Consider the following 17,969-nt stretch of genomic DNA (forward strand, 5'->3'; position numbering starts at 1 on the left):
ACACAACATTCTTTGTGGGGGATGTGAGTAGACTTCATTTAACCAACCAGGGTGTCAAAATAAAAGTCCACTGTTTAGTTGTCTAAGTAAAGTGAATTCTCCATAAACTCCACTATGTCTGGAAGCTTCAGACAAAAGTGATCCAAATAAATTGCATGGCCTTTGTCCAGCAATCCTTTTTTCTAAGAATCTTTCCCAAACATTAGCCCATGAATTGGGACAGCGCCCCTGAGGGGCCAGCAAGGGAGGAACTCTTCCCAGGCCACAAATGCCCTGAACTCTGAGAGGCCACACCACTTGAGTGGCAGAGCAGCCAGCCAAGATTCAAACACAGGTCTGTCCCTACTTGGTCACAGTCCCAGACACTGCCTGCGTAGGCCTTCATGTCACATCTGGGAGTTTTTCAGTCTATACACAGGGGAATTTTCAACTACAACCTCTGCATCTGGTAACTGCAGGCGGACACAGAAACACAGAAAAATGTGATTCTTGCGCAGGAAAGTTGGAGCACGGAAGAGTTCAGATGTGGGCGGGTGCGTTTAGAAAAAAAAAAAAAAAGGGTGGAACCCCCGCCACCACCACCACCAGCCAAGTCTGCAGAAAAAACTAAATGAAGTCTGCCTATCTGGGGCCGGAGCCCCTCCCCTAGGCCCGCGCAGAGGAGTGTGACCCAGGGGCCGCTTCCTCCCGCCGGTGAGGGTCAGGAGCAGGCCCGTGTGACCCTCGCACCGCTCCGCCTGCCCCTCCGCCCTTGCTCGGCCCCAGTCGGCACCGTTGGCGATGAGCAGCCCCAACGCAACGTCGCCAACCACCCAACGTGAGTACCCGCCGCGGGGAGAGGTCCGCGGGGCCCGGGACCAACTCCAGGCCCGGACGGACAGGGGTGCAGGGGCCGAGCCGAGGCCAAGGACACGGGGCTGTGGCCGTGCCCAGCCTCTGTGGACGAGGTGCCCGCCAGGCTCAGGTCAGGACACCAGTGCGGTCCCAGGGTTTGCGGCGCCTCGGTTGGGCGGGGTCCCCTTCTGGCGCCCGGAGGGACTCTGAGCGCCCCCTCTGACCCTGGCGCGCGGGGCTCTGCGTCTGGGACCCTGGCGCGCGGGGCTCCCCGCCCTACTCCCGACCCTGGAACGCAGGATGTGCCTGAGAGGCCTCAAGGCACCCTGCCCTCGCGTCTCCTCGCCGTTTCTTTGCGTACTGGTCGGGAAGTATCTGTGGCAAAAACTTTCCCCTAAGAGAATAAATGAAGGACCTACTAGGAGGAGAAGCAGAGCGTTAAGCAGCCCAGAAAGAACTTCACAAACTGTTTCCAGGCCGCCCAGGCAGGGAACATGGGGGCGCATTCGGAATCGACTCCTGGAATAGACCCACCATCCCTGTACCTGCTCTCAGGTTCCTGTCTGGGGTGGAACAGGACACACCGATGGTGAAGGGGGCACTTGTCTTCACCATTGGGGGTTTGTAATTCCTCAAGGCCTGTTTCCTTTTTTTTTTCAAAGATTTTGTTGTTTTGTTGCTGACAGGAAATCCTACACCATGAGAAATTCGTTGGGAGGATGTTCAGAAACATTGCTGCCCTCCCCCCACCATCCTTTATCTGCTGTTGGGCTTTGCAATCAAAAACTAAACTTTTACTTTAAAAAAAGAGTGAATGTATATCCCTCTTACCCCCACTCTAGGCAAAGTCATTAGAAACCGGGAGAGAGGAGAAGTGTAAGTCTATAATGTAATGCGAAGTAATTAATGTGGTAATGATATGGGTATCTGAGACTACCACTTGTTTTAAAATCTAGGTGGTTGTGAGGGCTTGGGGGTGAGCTGGAGCGTGGATGAGCATGGCGAGGTCTCTGTCTGTGTACTGTGTGCACTTGGCTCAGCCAGGTCTGGGTATGCACAGGCTGGAGTCACAGAGTGAGGACCTCACTGCCTGCACTGGAATCATGTGTGCCACTTACTAGCCAAGGACCTGAGGCAACCTCTCTTAGCTGCAGTTTTATCATCCACAAACTGGGAACAATAGGATGTTCCTCTTTGGTTGTGAGCATTAAGTGTGTACAAATGGTTCAGCACAGACATGGACACATAAAATGTTAGGCATCTTGATTCGTTTTCCATGAGACTGTGGATCTGTGAGCTCATATGTGTTAGTGTGTTTACATGTGTGTGTCTGTGAGTGTGTGTGAGTTAAGACACTAGTGAGCTCCTGTGTGGTGTATGTGTAGGGCCAGGGTTGAGAGAACAGAGCCACTGTTATCACTCCAGTTCAGGCACTGAGGAAAGGCAGGCCTGCAGCCATTCCCAATCTGGAGAGGCCCACTTGCCAGTCCCAGTCTTGCCACTGCCCCCTACTCCCAGCAGTTCTCTAGGATTCAAGTTTCAGACCTTGACCAATGACTGCAAGCACTGCCTTTCCAGAACTAATAGGGATGCAGCCCTTATTTGCATACCATTCCAGATTACCCTTAGGACTTGATTTATGGCAGGACCTCTGCTGTGGGAGAACCATGGGGCCTATTTCTTGCTGCTAACTCAGGCAGGATGTGTCAGTTTACATAGCTGTTCCTCAGAACCAGAGGGTAGAATGGAGAGGCCATTCCCTGTAGGCCAGGCCTGCCCTACCCAGCTGGGCCCAGCCAACTCCCATAAGCCCTAATGCCACAGTTTTTGCAAATGAGTCATGCAGAAATCCGTTGCCTTGCTCTTGGATAGAAGAGGTCAATGCTCAGTGAGGAGATGGCCAGGTTTGGCAGCTTTCTATAGAATTTGCCACCTTTGACAGAGCAGGAAGGATTGCATCAAGTGCCAAATGAAATTCCATCTCAGCCATTGCTCAACCTCTCCAGATATTGATGGAGTAGGGAATCATAGCATTTGGGCTTTTCCAAGGGCGCCAGGGCTGGGCAGTTATTTCTGGGAACTTGCAGCACACCCTGGTAAGAGACCTATGAACATCCTGTGTTTGCAGTGGGAGCACATCAGCCCATCTACGACGTGTAGGAAGAGGCCCCTCACCAGCTAGGGTGGGGGTGGGGGAGAGGGTGGAAAGTCAAGTCTGTTTGCCTCTTTGGGTGGCAGATGGCCTTTTGAGGGGGGCCCCAACCAAACACCTTCTTAGAGACTGAGTGAACACAATGGGCCCAACAAACACAAGCTAAAAACAAATTTTAGCAATGAATGAAAACTTAATCATAGGAAAGAGGAAGACACCTTCTGCCCATGTCAAGGGCTGTTACTTTATTGGTTTATGAGAACCCTTCTAGAAGTATTGCATGCATATACAACTGCTTATTTTACAAAATGAAACATATTTTATGTATTCTACTTCTTGTTTTTTTCTTGAAAATATATCTTAAAGATTATACCCTATCACCATATATACAGTAACTCCCCATTCTCAGGGCTGCACAGTATGGATTATATGAATATATGAATGAATTGGTTCTTTTATTTAACCAATGCCTCCTCAAATGGACATTTATACAGTCTTTATTTGATTTTTTTCTAACCAGACACAGTGCTGCCATGACAGCCCTTGTAAGTAGAGTTTTCACATGCATGGATTGCATATTTTTAGGATAAATTCCCCCACCCCCGAATTTAATTTCTGGGACAGAGTGTATACATTTAAAATGTTAATAAATACTGAAAAATTGTCCTCCAAAAGGTCACCCGATTTCTAACACCAGTGGCTAATGAAAGTTGCCATTTCCCCACCTCCTCTCTGTGTGGGGGTGGGAGTGGTGTGGTTTTTATCTTGGCCAATCTGATGAGTAAAACACGTTGTAACTTTTGAATGGTCTCTGTAGTTACAAGCCAGGCTGTGCAGGTTTTCAGACCTCCAGAAGATAGTGTGTTTCTTTTTCTGGAAGCACCTCCTTAGGGCCTTTGCCCATTTCCTGTCAGGTCCCTGTCCCCTATCAGGAAACATGCCCCAGAAATTTGACCCTCCCTCCCTCTCATGGCCACGCTCAGGGCAGAGCAGGGACCAGAGTCCCGCATGTGTTATGGAGTCAGCTCTGGGTCTGATCTCACCTCCAATACGCACTGGTTTTGGGGAGGTACACAATGCCTCAGTTTTCTCATCTGTACGTGGGAATAACAGCTACTTTACAGGAATCACATGATGAACAAGAGAATAAAGATTTGGCACCATGCCCAGCAGTAGTGGTATCTGTGGCTGTTATTAACTGACTTTATCAGTGCAAACCTAGCCTGCAGGTGCTGGTAATCCCCCAAGTCTCCCTTGCAGACAGCTGCTGTTTTGCTTTTGATAATGTAACAACGACAGCAGCAGCACCTATGTGCCCAGCCCTGTGGTGGTTCTTGCATAGGCCATCCTCCATCGCCTGGTCTCACAAGCATTTCCTTACCTGTTTTGCAGATGAAATACTGGAGGCTCAGGGGGATGACCTACCCCGGGGTTCCCAAGTACTGAAGCCACAGCCAGGCTGCAGACTGCAGAGCCACAAAGGCCAACCTGAGGGGGGCTTTAGGGTACATGTGGGCCTGCTGTCCGTGTGTACCAAATGGAATATTCTGCAGCCCTCCCTCCATGGGAGCTGTGCCTGGGAAATCGCTGCTGTAGCTTTGCACACAGAAGGACTGCATGTGACACAGACACTTAGAACCTGCCAGACAATCCATGGCTTTTCATCCCAGTCCTGTGGTCCAGCCTTGGTCCACCCTGCCTGCCATCACTCTCTTTTCTGTGGGCAGCCCAAACCCACACTGGGCCAGCTGCTCACCCTGCCTTCCACAGCCAGCCCAGGCTGCCCCTAGAGCCTCCACTCATGGCCCCTCCTCGTGTCAGACCGCTCTCCAACTTGACCCTCGCAACTGCCCACTTCAGAACCCCTGGGCTCTCTCGATACCTCCTCCCCACCTTACACACATGCACTATCTGTGTGGTTCATACCTGCTTGTCAGTTTAGACCTAGTTTATGCTCTGCCACCTCCTTGGGCCCTCCTGACACTAGAAAACCACCCATCGTGGTCCTGGGGACACTTTTGAGCTCTGACAGTTTCCTGGATCTGGCCCCTTTTCATTATTCTAACCTCTCAAGGGACTCCATGACCCCACCTGCCCTGCCACCCCCGCTTGGGGGCTAGCACAGAGAAATGTTCAGGGAGTGACTTAGAAATAAATGGATGACTGCACAGATGACCCAAAGTCCAAGGCTCCCAGGCCTATATCCATTCCAAATGCCGAAAGTGCCATTAAAAATCATAGGCTCAATAGCTCTTCCTCTAGGACTTCGCATATACATGGAGGTCCGTAAATAATAAGTTGAAATACACGGAAAGTTCAAACCAAAACAGATTCTAGGAACATGACTGACGGGCCCTGGCAGTCACCACCTAGCTCTCCTTCCCACTCAGCATTGAGTCCTATTTCATATTCTCCCTCCCTTTCCTCTCCCGCCCTCCCTCACCACCCCCATCTTTGCCTAGGGTTTTCATCAGATCCTTACAGAATCTGAACTTCGAAGGGATTGCTGGCTCCTGCCCTTAGTTATTATAAATTATCATTTTTATACATTCTTCCAGAACAAATGTTAGTGTGCAAAATCTTAGCGTGGCAGATACTGATGAGAGAGCCTGTTCCCTCTCATGCCTAGGATGCTGGGTCCATCCCAGGTGGGCAGGTTCGGCAGGGGCCCTACAAGACTCCCCCTCACCCACCTTTGCAGCCACAGGGAGCCCGTGTGCTTATCACCATCTCACCGATGAGCCGCTAGGCCTGGGTGGACAGGCCTGCCCCGCCTGGGGGACAGAGACTCAGCAGGACTTGCTGCCACCTGCTTGGCTCTGAAGCCCTGCCCTTTCTCTGGCCAGATGTCTTCATCACCTCTCATTAATGACTCTTTAAGATGGACAAATTGCGGGCCGGCCGAGTGGCGCGATGGTTAAGAACTCGCTTGGGATGCCAGAGGGCCACGGTTCGGATCCCACATATGAGGGCCAGTGACACTGCCCTCTGCAGCTAAGATGCTGAACAACAGCTCGACCTGGAGCTGGGCTGCTGTGAGTCTCTGGCAACGTCGTAGGCTGCAGCCCCTGTGGCAGTGGGTTGCCATGGGCTACCGTCTGTAGCCAGCAGCCAGTGTGAGTGGCCAGCAGCCGCAGTGAGCGGCCGTCCAGAAGCCGGCGACTGATCTGCCTCACCCAGGAAGAGCGCAATGATGGTGCCAACTTGGGCCAGTGAAGCAACGTCCTCCACAACTAGACTGAAGAACAAAACGACAGCAACTTGTCTGTTCCCCCTCCCCCAATTCCCCAGCACTGTTCCCATCCCCCCAATTCCCCAATTAAAAAAAAAAAAAAGATGGACAAATTGCAGGAAGCTCAGTGTGGACAACCCTGAGAGGTAAAACTCCAGGGGACCCCATCATGGGGGTTGAGGAGGCTCCACAGTATTGTGCAATTTACCTCCTGGAGCACTACCAGGTTCCCATAATAAATATCAGAGAAACCCCCTCTCTGCCAGCTTTCAGCAGGAGCTGGGAAAAGGAACCATTGGGAATTATATCATGGCAGCTGTTCCTAACAAGTGCTGCACTCGGAAACTATTGGGTTGTCAGAAAAGTCATGACGCATTTTTGCAACGAAAAACATAGAAAAAATACGTCATGACTTTTCCGAGAACCCAATAGTTAACCAGAGCCTGAGCTGCTGGGGTATGGTATTATCAGAGCCTAACAGACCTGGAGAAAAGAGGAACGCCCAACTCCCGCTCCCTGTAGCCGTCTGTCCTACCTAAGGGGGGAGAGAGAAACCAAGAAGCACTTGTGAAACTCACAGTGCACAGGCACGTGCTCACTAGACAGAGAGAACTGGTCACGGGACTGTTGAGTGCGTCTCCTCCACCACATCACAGCAGCTCCTTTTACCCAAGACATCATCTCTGGCTGTCAAAAAACTTTCAAGGCAAAAAACACAACGTGAAGAGACAGAGCAAACCTCAGAGCCAGGCATGGCGGGGATGTTGGGATTGTGGGATTTTAAACTACCGTGATGAGTAACTCTTTATGACACTGTTATAGTCTCTCTTGTTTCTGCTTCTCTAGCAAACTCCTTCTAGAAGTTAAAGTCACACCTCCCTTTTCTTATTGCCAGAATATTGTGTCTAAATACTATATGTGGCTCAGTGGACATACCCCCTAATCCCTTCCAGGTCTCTGAAGGAAGCTGGAACTTGGAGGCATTTGAGAGGGGAGAACTCTGGTGAAACCTGAGCAAGGCTGCCCAGTTATCTCACTGCACCTGTCACACCCTGATGGAGGCATTTTATTTCTACTTTGAATGTGGTCTGCTGACTGGCACATCACTTGAAGAGAGCACAGCTAGAACCCTCGCCCCCCTTCTCCTGCATGCAATGCACGTTTTTATGAGGGTTTGAACTGTGCAGCTGCCTGCTGACCCTAGGCCCCAGCCCAGCGCTGCCATATTTCCCTCTTGGACCCTAGAAAGGAGAATCTTCACATTTTATCAGTAGCTGTGGGCACATGCATTCACAGTAGAGCCTTTGAGGGAAGGAAATTATGGTTTGCCGGATCAAAACCAGATAAAGCACCCATGCCTGTCTTTTGTGTTGGACCCCAGCCTGTGGCTTCTGAGTTCGCTGGGCAGCAAAGTCCACTGGCTCTGAAATGGCACTTTTCTCTTGAGATGCTCATCCAACACTCTCTTTAGAACCTTACCCACAGCCTGTAGCAAGTACAGGCTTCAAGTGCAGGTTCCTCTTCTGCACTTTTTTGAGCCATTTAGCCCAGATGCACTTTGCATCAATGTGCTAGTGATAAGGAAGCTAGAATACCAGCTTTAGAGTTCAAGGATTTGGGTTTTAGTATGGACTCGCTCTGACCTGGCTGTGGCCTTGAATGCATTGCCAGGACTGATCATCCAGGACAGGGCTGGCTCCATGGGTGTGCGACTTTTGCTGTCACGCAGGGTCCCACCCTCAGAGGTCCCCACATTCAGTAGGTTTAGTGCCCTGCTGTTGCCATCTTGAAATTCTTAAGTTTTGAACAAGGGGCCCCACATTTTCATTTTGCACTGGGCCCCACAAATTCCATAGCTAGTTGTGGCCAGGTAAGTGGGGAGAATAATTATTTCTCCCTCAGGGTTTACTCTCAGAATTAAATGTATTATAATAGATAAAGTTCTTAGCAGAGTGCCCGGCACATATCACTATTGCTCACTGAGTCTTGAGTGTGTGCTAAATTAGTGCCAGCTCCCTGCCACGGCCCAGCTCCTCCTCATTCCAAGGTCTTATCTCTGCCCATTTGCCACTGAAAATAGCACCCAAGGACAGGATGGCACAGTCTACCCAGGTCCTGGAACCCCAGGCAAGGCCCTCCGACCCAATAGGGGAGCCACCCTGCAATAGCTGTGGGAAGCTGTTCCCTCCTGAGCTATGAGAGCTGCCTCCAACATGCCTCCCGCTTCATGTTTCTATCAGAGAGTGGGTGCAATGTGTAGAGAGCACCCCAGAAAACACAGGAGGGCCCTGTAGCTCAGTTTCCTTACATAATACCCTGTGAAGGCCATCCTTGCTTCCCCAGCCTCACCTGAACGAAAACCAGACCCATAGCAAAAGGGGTCTCACTGTCTCATTCTCCATGGGGAAGAGAAGGCTTTTTTAAAACAATGAATGAATGAATGAATGTGAAGTTCCAACCTGTAGACAAAGCCTGATCTACACAGAGAGCACTGCGCGTCTCACACTCACCTGCATCCCCTCCCAATCCAGTGAGAGACCGCCCACCCCTCCGGGGCCTGCAGTGGCCTCTGAGCTCACCTTGGCCCAGCCCACTGACCTCTCCCCATCCAGTGCTCCTGTGCACCCTAACCTGTGCACTTGTGGAGTGCCCCTCCCTTCCCACCTGGCCCTCACACGCTCTACCTTTCAGTTTCTTCTCTCACAGTCATGTCTTTCTTTTCCTTGGTGCTGCCATTGACTGAGTTCACAGCAGGGAACTCGGGCTCTTTAAAGCTGGGACCCCTCTCTCCTGGGAGGGTTCCCTCTCCCCACTTCCTGGCCTGCACCCCGTGCCTACGCTCCTTTGGGGAAGTTGGGCCATGCTTTCTGTGACTGTGCCCTGGGACTGACTTGTCATTGGAATTGCCATCCTTAAGTTCTCATATTAGTGAATTAATGTCAGCTATGACTGGAAAACTGGAGTAGTCCTTTTCCTTTTCTTTTTTTGTTAACTTCACAATCTTTTTTTTCCTTTTCTACAAATTCTGTAAATTATCCTGACCCACTCTCTTCTTATGGTGACTCTCACTCCGACTCAAAGCTTCATTTTGAATAAGTTATCTCATTTCACCCCTAGCAGCCCTGAGGGAGATATTTTTATCTCCATTTTGCATGTGATGATACTGAAACCTGAGAGGCAATGTGACTTGCTGAGAGCCACTGCTGACCCCTCATGCTCAGGTCGCAGAGAGTGGTTTTTCTAGGAAGGGCTCAGCCAGGTTCGACTTGCACATCAGGCACAGTGCTTTTAGAGACCCACAAAATAATGTTTGCTTCTTTTGAGCTCCAAAGGAAAAAATGAACTTTTAAGACTAAACATTACATTTGTCTTTACACCAATGCCACTATAAAAAAATTTGGGGAGGAGGAGGGACCCATGAAAGCAAAGCACCTAGGCCCATGAAGGTCACACTGCAGCTCTGTCTCAGTCCATCCAAGGCCAAGGGCTGGCTACCTGCTGGTCCCCACACTGCCTGTCTCCCATCTGGCTGCCCTGTTCCAGGTGCTCTGACGTTCCTCTGCTTGACTGCCCTACCTCACATCCTCACCCTTCTCCCCTGGCAGGCCTGCCCCACGTGGCAGGACCCCTGGGCTGGGCAGCTGCAGTGGCTGCTTCTGTGCCTGCCTTCACCTCTGCTCTCGCGAGATTCACAGAATCAAAAGTAAATGCTTGAGGATACTTAGGACTCACTCTGCCTCTGTCTCTGTCTCTGCCTCTCTTTCTGTCTCTATCTCTCTCCTACTCTCTTGGCTTTTTAAGCCAGAAAATCAGGCTGCTTTTTACTTGAAAGTTTAAAAATAAGTTTTCTTTGCCCTCTCTCATTACTACAGAAACAATTCTTATTCCTCATAGAATTATACATACAAAACCAGGAGGAAGGATGTAGGAAGATTCTCTCTAGAGCAGGGTGACTTTCAGATACTCATGGGACAGCCAGGTGACAGCTGAAAGACCGCTCAGGGAAAGATCTGGGCAGAGATAAGATGGGGTCGCCAGAGTAAAGAGGCCACCCGGGGAGGCACCCACAAGGAGCCACGAAGAGCCTACTCAGTTCGCACTGATCCCTCAGGCCTGGGACACGGAGGCCTAATGTGGATCTCCGCATAGGCGCACTCGGGAGGCCTGCTCTGTGCTACTCCACAGCTGGGGGGATGTACATGGTACCTCGCTTAGTCCTGAATATCACATGGATGTGATATTATTGATGCCAGTTTAGAAATAAGGAATGCGAGGGTCCAAGAGGACATTTCCCAGGACCCCACTGTGCATCACTGGCCCTGTCCAGCCTTGAGCCAGACATGTCCCTGTACCTGAGACTCAGTAGCCACTGTGCTGGGAAGGGCTTGCCCGTGACCCTTTGCCTGTGCTCCCAGCTCCATGCAGCCCTGAGGTCACTCCCCCCGCCTCAGAAGAAAAGGCCATTCTTTATCCAGCCCACCCCAGGCCACTGGTGCTGGCCCTGCCTTCTCTGCCAGCCCCCACCTGGTGACCCAGCAGCTGCTAATGAAATGTTCATGGTGGCACACAAGGGCACAGTTGTGACTGCGAGTCCTGCCAGCTGAGGACAACCCACACGTAGGTCCCACTCTCCTCCAAGCAGGCAGTGGGCAGCTGCCTCTCAAGTTCACCACAAGGGCACTGGGAGAGAATAATGCCCCCACCAGTTCCTGGAATGCCCATACCACACAGCCTGCCCTGGACTGGAAGCGTTGCCTTGTGTTGAAATATCACAAGCTGTGGGACCATCACTGCATTACATTGTGTGTTCTACTTTGCTAGGCACTTACAGATTGATCTGTTTCCTTTCTTTATTCAAGGGGTCTTCCTTTCCCTGTTTGACAGGGAAATAAAGTGAAGCTCTGAGAAGTTACAGGACTTGTAAGAATTCACACAGCCAGGTGTAAGAGAGGGAGCAAGGCTGGGATGCAGCTCTGCTACTATGGGAGTGTACTTTTTGCGTCACAGAAACTCATTCATCAGATTCTTAAACGGGACAGGGTGGGGGTGATGCTGAAGGTGGTGGGACTGCATAGTCACTGAAAGGAAGAAACTGATGCTGAACCTACATTACCCTGTAGCTTGCCCTCCCCTCCCTGCCCTACACACACACACACACACACACACATGCACACATGCTTCTTAGCACTTCCTTGCACTTCTCAGCGACAGACTGGTGTCACCTCAGGGTTCAAGCAGAGCGGCATTCTCTCCAGCCTGGTTTGACCTGGGGCAGGGCAGATAGGTTCGGTCTTCCCACCTGAAACCCTCACCCTGGAAAACATACACAAAAAATGGTGTCGGCTACAAACTTCCACTGCAATTATCTTCATCAGAAATGACATTTCTACAAAATAAATTCGTAAAGTCTGAAAATACGACAGAGAAAACCCCATCTGCTACAGTTGTGCTGGAGATGAGAGGTCTGGTGACCACACTCTGAGGGTCCCTATGGACAGTTCACTCTCAGGTTATCTCTGGACACTGAGGGCTTCATGTAACCAAGTTTGCAAACTTCTGTCTGGTGCCTTCTGGAATGATTAACTGATGTCTAATCACTATTTGGTTTGTTGTCACTGATGGCACTCTGGGGCTTGGATCTCGGAGGATCCTTCCATACTAGACATTACCTTCCCATGAAGCCATCAAATGCTCTTACTGTGGTTAAATGTTTGCCCATAGCCACAGCTATAATGAAACCAATTTATCCACAAATGTTTCCTAACCACCATATACATCCCTGGTTCAGCAATAGAAACACATAGTGTACAGTGGGCCCGTCCTGTCTTCTGTCCCAGAGACTGAGGAAGAGACAAAGTTTACAGCAAGATCCCTGCCCTCAAAGCATTGGGCACACACCATGACAGCAACCAAAGAAAGCATCCAGGCCTCCTGGTGAGAAATTTCTTATCAAATGATTTCAGGTTTCAGATAGAATTGCTTGTGTCTTGTTGTGATTATTCACTGAAGTAGCTAAATGGATATCCAGATGTTTAAAGAATAATTTCAGGTAATATCACCCGCCAAATGAAATTGATACCTATATTAGCTAATATTGATAGCTGACATTAAATTATGGTGAATTTCTCCTCAACTAGATATAGTTTTATCTTATTGAATGAAGATTTTGTGTTGAAGAAGTTGTCAGTGATCAGTGCTGCTTTCCGAGAATGGCCTAACTAGAGACAAGTGTCAAGGATGTAAAAACAGAAGAGTACATATTATACAGGTCCCAGCTATGTACAGGAATGGTCTGGTCTGTCACTTCTGTTAAGGAAATGTTAGCCAGTAACAGTCATTCATCGTTAGCTATCATCTCTGCCTGTGAGGTGGGTCTGCAGGTCGCACTTCCATCTTGAGGGCACAGGACTCGATTGTGAGTGGCAGGGCTGTGATTTGAACTCAGGGGGTCAGACCCTTTGGCCATCTTTGAACCCCTGCACACCCCTACCTTTCATACATGCAGGAAATGGGGAGGTTCAAAGGAAAACAAAGTTTTCTTTCACAGGCGTAGTGAGAGAAAAACTGGTTCAAATGGGCTTTTTAACTACATTTATTTATTTATGCCAGGCTTTGGTAATTACCCTTAGGTTATTTCCTATTTAAGAATCGTGGAGCTTCTGAAAAGACCTTCTGGAACATGCTATTTTAAAACAACTCATTTGAGTAAAATAATGTTGTTACTCACTGAAAAAACAAACAGTGCTGGAGAAAGTCAAAATATGTGTTTGAGGAGTCTGGTCAAAGGCAGGTGAAATCAGTGGTTTTCCTTCACAGTTCAGACTCCCTGTGAGGCTGTGTTTCCCACTCAGGGGCACTTCTGGACCATGTAGTTCCTCGGCTTTGATCTCTGCCACCCCACTCTTCACTGTCCTCTTTTCCCTCTGTTTCTAGGGTGGTGCTTTTAGTAAAAGCTGCCTTTGAGGTTGTATCCCCCAGAGGCACAATTATCTGAGTTCCTGGCTGTATCTTGCCCTCCTTGTCCCTTGGCTGTGGGAACAGAGGCTTACTGTCCGGGAGGATAAAAGGCTGACCTCTCACTACCCTGCCTCCTGCCCCCGGGGCCTGGTGGTTCTTTGAGCTCCCGTGAGCGGGGCCCACCCCCAGGAGAAATGAGCAGAGGATGGGTGGCGTTCTCCTCAGCCTCAGTTCATGATGTCTTTTCTGTGCCAACAACCTTCACTCAGGGACCTTCGTACTGCTGCAGAATACTGCCCAGGACTCCTCCAGCCTGCTTGGACTAAGCCCTTAGTATAGCAGGGCTGTGGCTACTTGAATAGGCCATTTGTCCTGCCTGGGACCCAACATCCTGGCGTTCAGGATAACCGGGAGAATCCCTGTGACAGGGCCTCACCCATCACTGTGGTCGGCCAGAGAAGTCAGAGAGGCCCAGGCCACAGCTCTCACCAGCAGACATGGCCTCGATCTTGCACCTCAATCCTGAAGGTTTACATCAGAGGCAAGACTCACCCATGCCACCTCGCCAGCTACTGCGTTGACTCTGCCAATGAGGGTGACCTCGAAATAGTGATTTCATCCACATTGGCCTCCACAAGCCTGATACCTGTGTCCTCATCACCTCACTCTGGGATGAGCCCTGGGTGCAGCCAAGCTCTGTGATCCATAGCAGGTGGTCACAGCCGTGGAGAGTATGCCTGCGTTCTAACACCTGAGCAGCACGTGGGTTGAAAGTATAGGCTTCAGGTATGACAGACCTGTGCTAAAGGTGCCTATAGGCCACTCAGGCTCTGACTCCACGGGAACCTTAAATGAGAAAGGTGTAGATGAAGGCCAAGGCTTAGCATGGGGCAAGTACACAGCACATATTAGCCTGAGAGGGAAGAGAGACTCAGTGACGCAGAGACTTAAACCAAGGCCTGCAAACTAAGGCCCACGGGCCCAATTCAGCCTGCAGTCTGCTTTTATAAATAAAGTTTTATTGGAACACATATGTACCCATTTGTTTACATGTGTCCATGGCTGTTTTCATGCAACAATCGCAGAGTTATAGCAGAGACCATATGGCCCTACAAAGCCTAAACTTTTTGCTGTGTGGCCTTTTACCAAAAAAAATCTTTGCCAGACTTATGACTTAAACCAACAGGAGAATCTATCATTGCTTAACTTCTGGGCCTAGAGCCCACCTAGCCCCCATTGCACCTCTCTCTCTGGGGACACCACAGCTGCATGGATGGACAAGGAAGAAATTAACTGAGGTCACGGACTAGACAGCAGCCAGTGAGGCCCCTCAGCCAGGCCTGGCTAACTGGGACACACATGAAGTGCCTTGGTTTCCGTTACCTGATCTGCCCAGGCTGTCAAGGAGAGGGTCTCTCTTGTAGTCTTCTCTTGCCTTCACATCACTCCCTCTATAAATGCAGGCACTAGGGGCCCTGCTGCTGCCCAGCAGACAATCCTTGCCTTAACAGGGCGGGTGTAGGAAGAACACCCACACATCAGACAGGCTCTTTCTGGACCTGCAGCTGGAGAGCCAGCCAGCTCACCCCCTGCCTTCAGAGAACAGCGCTTCTCACCCAGGGCCCAGGCCAGAAGACGGGTGCTACACCTCATCTACTGAGACCTCCCCCTCTTCTTAGACTTGGAAATTGAGATTCCAGGGAAGAAGTGTGTCCACAGGTGACCAGTTATAAAATGGTGGGTCCTGAGTTCAACCATGAGCTCCCTGCATCTCCGCTTTGTTCTTTACCTCTGCCACCAGCAGCAGCAAGCTTGTAGCCCAGAATTCACATTCCATGCATGTGTATTGAGCACCAATTATGTGGCAGGCCCTGGTTGAGGCCCTGTGGGTGTGACAGTGGACAAACTAGCAGCAATCCAAATGGGAGTTTACATACTGGTGGGGATGGTCAGATGAACACAAGACGCATGGATAGAATGCTCCATTGTCAAATGGTGCTAAGTGCTATGGAAGATAGTCGAGCCAGGAAGGGAGATAGAAAAGGCCGAGGAGTGACAGGGGATGCCATTTAAAGAGAATGGCCAAAGAAGTCTCTGCTGGGGGAGGTGATACTTGAGAAAGACCTAAATGAAACCAGGGAGCCAAACAGGAATATCTAAGAGAAGACAGAGGAGACAGAGAGCATAGCAAGTGCAAAGACCCTGAGGCAGGAACAGGCCTGGCCTAACCAGGAATAGCCAGGAGGCCAGTGTGGCTGGGAGAGAACGGCAGGGAGTAGAAACTAGAAGATGAAGTCAGACAGGTGAGGTGGCAGAGAGACAATGGGATGATCTGCCAACAGCTGTTGTAGCTGCTGGAATTCCACCATCTTTGAGTCCTGAGGCCTCCAAGCCCCCTGCTAGAATTAGGCTCATGACCCTGAGAGAAGAGCCTTTCGGCATCTTTGCTGATTCTCTAGCAAGGGGCTAATAGCAGGGCCCCAGACCAGTGTGCCTTGGTGGGAGCCGAGAGGGAAGGAAGAGGATGATGGAGGACTCCTGAGGAGTGCCTAAAATGCAGAGGTGGGGGGCAGGAGGGACTTCACCAAGGGCCAATTTGTTCTCAGTGGTCCTAAAAGCTGCCTTAGTTGTGCGCGCACACACACACACACACACACACACACACACACACACACACACACACATATATACAGGCCAGATTTCACAAGCCTCTGTGACATTGATAGTTGTACCTTCTGTGTGAAGCTTTTCTGTAGGACAGTGCTGAGCTCTACAGGGAATGAGGGTGAGTGCGGGGCCCTACTATCCAGCACCTTCAGTCCATGGGACATTCAGGACCCTCGAGGAGTAGTTAGGAGTATGACTGAGGACACAGGAGGAAGCCCTACAAAGGCCAGAGGGCTATGCATTGGTACTTCACTTGCATTCTGGGTCCATGTGAGGCAGGGGTGCCAGCCCAGCAGACAGCCGGAAGCAGTGTGGCCTTCCCCACTGGGGTGCAGGGGCTGGCCCAGTGGTGTGGAGAAGAGAACCTGGTATGGACAAGGCTGGTCTTGGATTGTTATTCCTGGGGCCCAAGCTGCCACCTGCCAAAGAAGGGAAGTCCCCACACCACGCTCAGCCTCACCCAGTCTTCCCTGGCAGAAGAAAGCACAGCTCAGGAACACTGACTGCCCTCAAAATCAGAGAGGTGAAGAGACCAGCTCAGGCTCCTACAGCTCAGGTTAGAACCCACGATGCCATCACCTCAGTCTCTTCTCCACCCACTCCCGTCAGAAGTGACAATTGACATGACTCAGCCCGCCCTGAGGGAAGTCCACTGAGCAGCCAGGTTCTTCAGGCTGAAAGGTGTTGAGAAGGTGTTTGCTCCTGCTTTATAGGTCTTTGCATGCCATGCTGCTTAGTCTGATGAACAGTCTTGGGGAAGCCCAGTTAGGAGACCAAAGCTATTTAAACATGGCATAGCAGCTCATACTGAGTTCCTCCTCCCCACAGATAATACTTTCCCAGTGTGAGAATCCAGTTGCTACATAAGTGACTGACTTCTCACCTCCTCTTTATGACCCTGCTGGAAGTTTGGCCACCTGGGCATCTGTTTGTACTTGGAGTCTTTGGAGTCATTCACTCACAGTCACGCTTATCTGCCTTGGTGCTCACCACAGCCTCGTGCAGGGGAGGACAGAGGGATGGAGAGGGCGTTGGCATTTACTGAGCTCTCTCTGTGCCACAGTACCAGGGTGACTGTCCACATGCCCCCCAGGAGGAGCATTCTGTTTTACACCTGCTGAGAACAGAGTCTGGGCCCTCATACAGCTGGGTGTCCTGAGTGTTCCCAGGAAAGGTATAACTAACTGTCCCCAGGAAAGGTATAACTAACTGTCACAAGGCCACACAAATGTGGCAGTGCCAGCTCTTCAGTCCAGGTGTCATTTGATTTTATGGGCTCATCTACAGGCAGATAGTGTCCTTCTCTTGATGGTGCCACGTGCTTTACGTGCTATAGTTTTAAGGAGACAAATGGCTTCATGCTTAATCACTGCCCCGCCCCCTCCCCATAACACACACACACACACACACACACACACACACACACACTCGCACACACATTGAGGAGACCTGAATTTCAGTGCCCAGCCGTTGGTTTCAGCTCAGGTCTCTGTAAGTTTCACCCTGTGTGTGGGGGTCCCACTCACTCCTGAGGGGGTGCGTGGGGTGCCTTGTCCTGAGCCCTGTCTGTACCAGCTGCATGAAGATCTTTGCCTCAGGCAGGTGGCCAGTTTGTCTGTGTCTTAAGTGCAAGGGCATTATTCTTCTAAGGCCTTTTTCCCTCCCCTTCATTCACACAGATGGAAATGGTTCCTTCACCCAGGTTTGCCTCTGATAAGGCTCTCTTGGTAGAGAAAACAGCTCAGCCTCTTATCAGACAGCTGCAGCAGAGCCTGGTGCCTATGCTGGGCGGGCCTGGTGCTGATAACGTGGGCCTGGGCCCAGCCACTCACCAGCTGCTTTCTCAGACCTGTCTCCAGAGCCCAGCCCTTGGAATAGAGGCAGTGAGATCCAGGGAGCTTCTTTACTTTATTAGACAACAAAGCAAGACTTCCGGTGGCCACAGGCAATAGGACCTGATGGGGAGCAATTAGGGACAAAGATTTGGCAAGGAGGGTGGATGGAGAAAGGGACTCTAGAGAGGACTTAGGGCTCTGAACATGGCAGTGGGAGCTGTGCCTCCCATGAGTGTCAGGACTAGGTGTGTGGTTTGAGCCTGCTTGAAATTCCCTGTGAGACATGCTTTGC

General features: G+C 50.6%; 1 protein-coding gene across 2 annotated transcripts in view; it reads left to right on the forward strand.

The window, feature by feature from the left end:
* Positions 1-349: 349 nt before the first annotated feature.
* GYPC (glycophorin C (Gerbich blood group)) overlaps positions 350-17,969 on the forward strand; it is a 42,177-nt gene continuing 24,557 nt past the window's right edge. Inside the window, exon 1 of one of the 2 annotated variants that reach the window (XM_019667268.1) lies at positions 350-817. Coding sequence is in view for 1 of the 2 variants with exons in the window: in XM_019667267.1 (XP_019522812.1) it covers positions 781-817 (37 nt within the window). In the remaining variant the exon portion in view is untranslated. The remainder of the gene's footprint in view (positions 818-17,969) is intronic. The other variant, XM_019667267.1, reaches the window with a different exon arrangement.

Source organism: Hipposideros armiger, unplaced genomic scaffold (assembly GCF_001890085.2).
Source record: "Hipposideros armiger isolate ML-2016 unplaced genomic scaffold, ASM189008v1 scaffold_491, whole genome shotgun sequence".
Lineage (NCBI taxonomy): Eukaryota > Metazoa > Chordata > Mammalia > Chiroptera > Hipposideridae > Hipposideros > Hipposideros armiger.